Raw genomic sequence first — 8,817 nt, 5'->3', positions numbered from 1 at the left:
GGTATCTGTTTGTATGGGTGAGTTTTTTTGTAAGCTTCATGTCCTAATATGTCATCAGGTCTTTTGTAAACTAATACGGCCAAGAAGGGCAATTTTCCGTTTTGTTCAATTTCCATGGTGAACTGGATATTAGACTGTAATCGATTGATGAAATCGAAAAACTGATTTAGTTCATCTCGTCCATGTCGCCAGATAGCAAAAGTATCATCAACGTAACGGAATTACACAAAGTTAAACAAATCCTAATGCAGAACGATTACACAAACAAATTGATAAAGCAATAGGAAATAGGAATTATTCTCAACAAACATAACATGCAAACCATATTTAAACCATCTTCGAAAATAGGACAACTACTAAATAACCCTAAAGACAAAACAGCACCCCTCAGTGATCTAGGAGTATATAAAATCCCTTGTTCTCGTGGTAAAGTCTATATTTTGGAGAAACAACAGTTATTGCAAAAACACACAATATCTTTCCAAGAAAACATAGAGAAGCAATCGAAATCTTAAAACACATTAATAACATCAATAGGGACAATGGATATACAGTACAAGTACGATAACTTTCTAATTTCAGGGCTGGGCGGAAAATTCCAGGAATTGCGGACATATCGGGCGCTCTTTCTAGTAGCACGTTATTAGTTGAGTGCATGCGTAAATCATGGACGCAAATCATGAGCAAAATAGCACATGTAGTGGGAGAACCACACTTAGGGTGTGTGCCGTACGTGTGATGACGTTTTAAGGGGAGTGTACACTTACCGGGCGGCAAGTTATCGGACTTGTACTGTAATACCAATCTGATTTATCTTTCCGTCCTCCCGGATTTAAAAAAAAGTCTTAATTGGCCAATCCGGTTCGACCAGTCCCCACGGTGGGGTGCTCTGACCAATCACAGGCATCGTAGAGTTTTTTTTTAAACGATTGGAACTCGATATATCTTTTTTTATCAAAATGAATCATCGTAAAAGCATTAAATCTATTATAAAAAATCGTATAAAACTTTCAAGCAGTGAGTAAGGTGACTTTAATTTGAACTGAGATTTAGTTTCAAAAGTAGGTAAAAAGGTTAATTTCTGGAAACATGCTATAATAAGTATCATTTGCGTCCATAGGAATCACGTCATTAGGCGCTGGCGTGACCTCGTTTACGCATCTTTGAACAGCTTGGGGGTTATGACATGCGGGAATAGAAGGCAATCAAGGTTTTCTTGTGTGAATGAGTCTAAATCATTAAAATTTCGGGTGGAAATCTTGGATTTTCTTAATTTTCATTGCGCAGATCGCCTTGTTCAAAGAACAGGAGATACATCAAATTTCTGATATCTAGACGTTCAGAAAGTGAAAAAACATTCTAAATGATTGAATAGCTTATTATCAGATCTCAGACAAAGTAATACAAAATAATATTTTTTTTTGCTCATTCAGAGAATTGGCTTCTTGCTATGCTGCATGATAAAAGGAAATATATCAGAGAATTTGTCCAGAATCGAAAAATCTTACCAACATTTGAAACTAATTCTCAGTTCAAAATAAAAGTTTGCGTTATTCAAGAGATAAGCTTTTTTCCAGATTTTATAACATTTTGTTATATTCTTGATATATATTCAATTCATTATACAGATTTTTCTGTAGGAGGGGAACTCTTAAATAAGGCACCCATGTTCACAATCGTCCACTAAAAGTAGGCGATTCTTAGGTTGGGTAGGGTCAGTTTCTTATTGACTAAACCACTCCCCCTTTCTCTGTCAACCTATGTTCCCGGGATCCGTTTTCGTATTACTTCAAAAACATGGGTTATAGGCATTTTACGCCGTGCCTTGGCGCCATTATGATGGCTCGCTTGGAGTTCTTCAGGATTCCACCACAGCCATGTTGTCCACATCATCCTCAGTAGCACGACTATGTCGCAAAACGAGATCGTCGACCTTCGACATCATGGCTCGATGGGAATGTAGCTATGCGCAGTTGATCCTCTCTCCAGGGGTACGCATCATCCTTGGTAGAAGGGACATATGTCCCTTCTCGCGCTCGCCGGTCTTCGACCCTGTTAGCAATTTACTTGACCATAATTGTTTTTCATTGCGCAGCTTTATTTTTTCCTCTTTTTTCTTCTGTCACCGGATAGATACGACATACGATGCCCTTGCATCCCAAGTTTCTTAGCTGCTCAACACCACCATAACAATATTCTCGGGAATGAACACGTCTCCGAGGACAGTCCCCAGTGCATGTTTTTTGGTTGCCCACCTGTCCCAATCATAGAACATGTGCTCTGCACTGTCAGCCTCTTCGGGGCAGTAGTCATGTGTCCCGTGAGGAATTGATTGAGGTGGAAATTCACCTTGTTTCCTTCCGAACCACAGAGACACCTATCCTATTAGCCGCGCAGTCCATATACCCCTGGAGTGGATGCTCCAACATTGCTGCTATTCTTCTAGGGTACGGACTCTCTTCTAGGCTATGATTTTTAAACGATCTTTCTCCAATTGGCTTCGCTCGTAAGTTCTTTTTCTCTCCTTAACGAGGAGCAAAATCGGGATTATTCCCGCCACACCCATTATTTCCGGTGCTGAAACGGTGCGATATGCACTAGCTCTTGTCAACATTTTCCACTAAATATCGGACGACTTTGGAAGCCACAACAGGCTCTCCTGTGAGAAGTACAACTTCCGTCTCGTTGGCAGAAACGTGACATGTGTTATTCTTCTCTGCGCTTGCTCTATATCCCTTGCCAATATCATGGAAGCAAGATTATCTGCAAAGCCAATTAATTTGGCCTATTCAGGCAGCACAATTTCTAACACACCGTTTTATACCACGTTCTAGAGGCCCTGTCGTCGAAGTTATATCTGAATACATTTCGCAGATACGCCGTAACGCTCAAACGATACTCTAGTGCATCTAGGATGTCAACCCACCTCGCTGAGTTGAAGGCGTTCTTCACATCGAGGGTGATCAGCACACAAGTGTTCCTTGATCTGTGATTACCCTGCGATGCCTTTTGAGTCACTGAGATGAATTCCCTAATTGCGCCAATAGTCGAGCGATTCGTGCGGAATTCATGTTGATTCTCCGACATTTCGCCTGATTCTTATTTGGCAGTTCGTAACCGAACCCGTAGGAGTTTCTGGAAGAGCCTTCCTGCGTTGTCCAGCATGCAGAGTGGTTTAAATGGCGAGGGAGTGATGGGCGAACCCTTAGCCTTATCCAGCAGAAACAACCTCTGCACCTTCCATTTTTTTGCAAAGATGCCAGATAGTAGACATGCACTATACATATTCAGGTGCACGAATGGAGATTTGTTTTCAATTAATTTCAAGATTTCGGCGAGTATCCCATCAGGACCTGGAGCCTTTCTGTTGCCCAAGGAGGACACCACATTACGAAGTTCGTTTATGGTAAATAGCTGAACTTCAGCTTCCTCCACCGATGTCGGGACACATACTCTCCCCGGATGTTCTCGAAAGAGTGCGCCCATGATTGCTTCCATAGTTACGGGATCGCGTGGGGGTTCTGGAGCCCCAAATCCAAAGCATCGAGTGATCCTTGCTTTTTGCTTCTTTATGGCTTTCGTTAGTGCCTTCTTGACCGCAAGACAGTTCTCTTCAGACTCACCGTCGTCAGCGCGGCCCTCTTACGTTGGGCCTTCCTGCACTTCTTCAGTGCATCTCTGCGAAGATCAGCAATATTCTCATACCATCATTAGTTCTATTCCGAATGCTGGTGCCTTGACTTTCTAGGGATTGACCTGTCACATGTCTACTTAACTCAAGCACATAGTCGGTTCAACCACGTTTTTCGCCTGTTTTCTCGAAGTCCTTTTGCGGCGCACAGGCTCAGTAGTGAAACCACCGGCACTGGCTAGCGTTTCAAGAACTGCCGGGCGACTGAGCTTTACCGAAATTCCTGCCTTACTAGCATTATTAGGGTACTAGTTGCTCCCACCCATACCACAGTATTTCTTCGAGATAATAAGCAGATCAGCCTTATGCTCTGTCGCTATCTGAGTCAGCAGATCAGAGGAAAGGCTGCCTCTACCCAGGTTGCTCTGGATAATGACCGCCATTAATGCTCAATACCGCAGTACTCTTTGTACGAAGAATACCTCATGGATCACGGGGTATGTTCAGTGCTTGCACTGCTATCTATCAGTTCCGCCCATGGATAACAATGAGGCTTCTTATTCCAGGTCGGGGATAGATGCCTCTCCTTACCACACTTCCAATAAGTTTTTTGCCTGTCCTTCTCTTTGCAAGAAACTGCTATATGATCAAAGCTATATCTACGGAAGCAACGCGTAAATACTGTCCTGCGTTTTAATTGGTTTTGGCAGGTTAATTTCAAGTTCACTTTTTTCTGTCATACCTGTCCGAAATTTCGAACAGCAGTTGTCAGGGTTTCACTAAATTTAGCTCTGGCCTCCAAATCTGCACCCATTTTGATCTAGTACATCACTTGTCCTCGTCTCCATTTGTCGTTGACTGTGGCTCTCATGTCATCGGACTTTACGCTACTGCGTATCGTTTTTAAGACGTCCGCGTATTTTTTCCCAGCCGCAGGCTTAATCAGAACTGCTTCCGGGCGAGCGCGCACCATCCTCTTTCCTGCTGATTGAGGGGGTCATGCTGCAGCCTTTATACCCTTTAGTTGCGCAGACATTTCGCCCGTGGATGACAGCTGGTTCCTTCGTTTACCCCTCCTTTGCTCTTTCTATTCATTATATTCTTCAGAAAATTGAATCTTCTTTGTTGGCTGCGGAGCCGAGCCTTCACCAGGGCTAGGCGTGCCCTCAGCTGTTCTCTTCTTGCTCCGTTGTTCCTTCCGTGTGCAATCGTGCTTCTTCGTGATATTGCCGGGTTGTGGTAGATCCGGGCAGAATTCATTCAGGGAATCCCTGAGATTTGACAGAATCATACAGACCTTTTCCAATCCCTCCCTTATCGGCACGTCAAGGTGCTGCAGTGGTAAAGTTTCAGTTTTTTAGTTATAAAATATTTAAGCTGGACTAATCAGAAGCACTGTGTAAATAGTGGCATGTGCGTAAACGGGTGTCTAACGGAGTGTATTGTCTAGACAATCCAGTCTGGGGGGACAACATGTATAGTACTTATAGAGATAAATATGTATGCAATTGCAAAGAGACTGTAAAATATCGTACAATTATAATATAATTTTTTTACTTTTACAAGTTTAACAACCGTGTGTGTATTGGAATTTTTATTTTGTAGTCCTGACTGTATAGGTGTGACTATTTTAGCACTAGGAAATATTTTAATTTTATTCAAAGTAAGACAAAAAGTTATTTTGCCTCAAATAAAAAAAGCATCAAATGAAAAAGCATTTAATGAAGGAAAAGGGCGAAGGGAGGTGTACCATAATTTAAAAAAAAGGGAACAGCAAAGCGTATATTGTTTATAAAAGGGCACGCGGAGTTACAGCGGACAAGGCGGCCTATATGTTAGTTGTAGCTTCCACATGCTCCTAGATTTTGTATATACGAGTATTAGTATAGATTAATAAAGAATTTCTTCGCAGGGATCTTAGCCTTGGATCATTCTCGAGATTAAAAACTTGATGAAGGAACATGATAGTAAACGTAGATCACATATCATATACCATATATCATATATTACATATGATATCGCTTATCTGATATCACATATTATATTTCATATATTATATGGTTACTGCCACGCAAACGCCAGAAGGCCATGTTAACAATGAAATATCTCATTATTAATTTCTAACGTGATTTAGCTTTTTAAGGTTAAATGAAAAACATGTTCCAGAATACACAGTTGTATATGTTGATAGATCAATCAAAAACATGGCAAGATGTACACAGAAGTGATGGAAACTTTGATTGCGAAACATGTTTAGTATTTTCTCCTGCTGAAATATGTGAGCACAAAGTTAGCGACCATAACTACTACGCTATTTGCAAAGTAGGTGAATATGATAATTAAGTAATAGATAAAAATATTCAATAATTTTTAGGCTTACCACTTATAATTAAATATTTTCAGCTCATCCTAGCTCAAAGAATCAGTAAAACACAGATATCAAAAGGATTCTTGCATGATGTACCAGCCAAGATTTTGGAACAGTTTCCAACTCTTACACAATTACTGAGCCAGTGCTCTGATCCACAATTATTTCACCAGAGAATTAGTAGTGGAATTGAACTCAACAAGCTGTTACAAAATATTATCAAATATGTGTAATTTTTATTCATTTTAATCAAGTTATATATCGTTCATTTTAGTTATTTCACGTATATCTAACAGCAAAAGTTGCGTATCGAATTATAGGTAGTCGATTAGTAATGTAAGAATTTGAACAAACACAACGTGCTTAAAATTAATTTTAATGCCACCCAAGCTAATTTTCAAAACTAAAAACGTATTTGAAACGCTTTCAACATGTAACGAATCAAGTGATCTTTATTTATAAAGAAAAATTTTATTTGCAAAAATATATGCTGTTTGGGAAGTTTTTGGGAATTCCCAAATTAAGATTCTAGGACATCCCACAAACTGAAATTTAGTCCAGCCATGCTCGGGAAAATGGTGCAAATCCGGTAATTTCTGGGCAGTCATTGTTTTCCCTCCTAAGTACTTCATTTGGGGGTAGCTAATAAGGGTTCAGGCTCTGTTAACAGGATATCGTCCTGGAATACAGAACCTGTGCATTTTAGAGGTAAAAGTGTTTCTGCATAATAACTCGGAGAATACGGATGAAATACCAATGCTCGATCACTGAGAAACTACAGTTGCAAACTGTACCGTTGTAAAGTACTTATAGCTAAGATTATAATCATACGAATGAATTATACTTTCAATAGTTTCAACTAACAATAAAGCTAAATCTGAAAATGTTAAGAATAAATACACACGCGTGCTTAAAAAAAATAATAGCGTTTCATTATAATTATATGCTTCAGCTCACCATTAATGGGTAGTCCATGCAGTGGAAGAACATGTATGTAGTCAGACACACTGTGAAAAAAGGCGTCGGACCTAATATTAATATTATGGTTAAGATATTTTATATTGCTGACAGGCCAAGAGAATAGAAAATGCGAGCGTCGAATACTGCGGTTGAACAAATTTATTACTCATCCACTAATATTAGTGACCGATGCGGTGAATATAAAACATTAGTCAAAACATCGAGTCATACGAAACTCAATATCGAGAGTCTCGTGCATTAAGCAACGTTTCTCTGAATTGTCAGGGCGTCTTAATTTACAAATGCACCTCTACGTGACAATTTACAAATGCATTTCTACGTTCTAAGCAGTCGTGCCGACAACGTCGCTCAACTTTGATATACAAATCGCGTGCCAGAGGTTTTGAGGACCTAGTAACGAATCACCGTGTTGAGAACTAAAGTCCTGTCGGCTGAGACTTTCGGTCGTTGTTAATTGAGTCGTTTCTGAATAAAGTCAGTTGTTTGAATGTTCGCGAAAGAACGCAAGTGTGGATTGGGCAGCTGTTTAGGGCCTTGTTTTGCACTACCCCTTGTGAAACGTGCTTGTATATCGTTCTTACAAACAAACATATAGTCAGGTTTCGTCGCTGCCTTACTTTATACACGGAGATCCAATCGACAAATCAACTCTCTCTTGCCCTTTCTTGCGAAGGAAGGTTCATGTAAGTTAATATTCTTCTAATGTAATCTTTTATATAATCTTTATAATAAACCTTGGATGAGTCCACCTTTCTTTCATTCATTTAATAATACCGAAATTCATATAGTTCACATATAACTGATAAGTGACAACGTACCCACAAACAAAAATAAATCTCTCCAAATTTTCATTCTACACTCGCCTATTTGCTCGGCACGTGACAAGTCGTGTTTTTTGGAAATCCCTCACTTCATGGATGTCACATCAGAAGGTTCTAAGTAGATAAATGAAAGAGGACTTAAAAATGAATATTAAATCATTTTTAATAAATAAATAATTGTTAAAATAATAAGTTAATAAGATAAAAATAAAAATAATAAACTTCAGTAAAAAATGCGAAAAAATGCACATTTGATTGATGATGGAAATTTATTTATTTTAACTATGGTTCATTTATTGATTAAAACTGATACTTGAGTTAAAAACTTATATATTAAGAAAATGGACGTAGTTTTGTTTCGCGGTGCGAATTAATCACCGAATTGATTAAGGATACACTTTGCTAGGTCATTACTCGTGACGTATTAACGGTAGGAACTTTTTTTTTGTACATATGCGAAATTAAGTCCTTTTTCATTTATCTTGTTAGACCTTTCCCCGTGACATCCATGAAACAAGGGATTTCCAAAAAACACGACTTTCGAGTATTCGGTGAAAAAGAACAAAAATAGCTATATTTGGAGGCCCGTTACTCATGCCTTATTGAAGCTAGAAACATTTTCTTTTTCAACTTATGCAGAATTAAGTCCTTTTGTATTCCTTCTCTAGGAACTTTCTTCTGTGATAACCCCCAAACGAGCAATTTACAAAAAACCGAATTCTGCGCATTTACTTGTAAATTCAGGTAGAATTGGTTCACCTTTGGCAGGTGCTAACTCGCGATCTATTGTAGGTAGGACAATGTTTTTTTGTTGTTGAAATTACTGGTATTTACGTTTACTTTAATTCATCTGTTGACCATTTTTAGATCCGGCGTAAAATCAGCGTTCTTTGAAAGGTCGTATCTCCTGGACTATTGGTGATAGAACGTTTTTTTTTTGTTTGGAGCAAAATTTTATCAATTTTCATTTTCTTAAGAACACTTTGACCTCTTCAATTCACAGGAAAGTACCAATC

General features: G+C 39.0%; 1 protein-coding gene across 2 annotated transcripts in view; it reads left to right on the top strand.

Annotated features, from left to right (window-relative positions):
- LOC117179446 (divergent protein kinase domain 2A) overlaps window positions 1-6,483 on the top strand; it is a 53,438-nt gene extending 46,955 nt beyond the window's left edge. The window contains exons 3-4 of one of the 2 annotated variants that reach the window (XM_033371267.1): window positions 5,823-5,953; window positions 6,035-6,483. In XM_033371267.1, coding sequence (XP_033227158.1) covers window positions 5,823-5,953; window positions 6,035-6,232 — 329 coding nt within the window. In that variant the 3' untranslated portion in view covers window positions 6,233-6,483. Of the gene's footprint in view, window positions 1-5,822; window positions 5,958-6,034 lie in introns of both variants that reach the window. The other variant, XM_033371268.1, reaches the window with a different exon arrangement.
- The last annotated feature ends 2,334 nt before the right edge of the window (window positions 6,484-8,817 follow it).

Source organism: Belonocnema kinseyi, chromosome 9 (genome assembly GCF_010883055.1).
Source record: "Belonocnema kinseyi isolate 2016_QV_RU_SX_M_011 chromosome 9, B_treatae_v1, whole genome shotgun sequence".
Classification (NCBI taxonomy): Eukaryota; Metazoa; Arthropoda; class Insecta; order Hymenoptera; family Cynipidae; genus Belonocnema; species Belonocnema kinseyi.
This window is presented reverse-complemented; position numbering and strand designations above follow the sequence as displayed.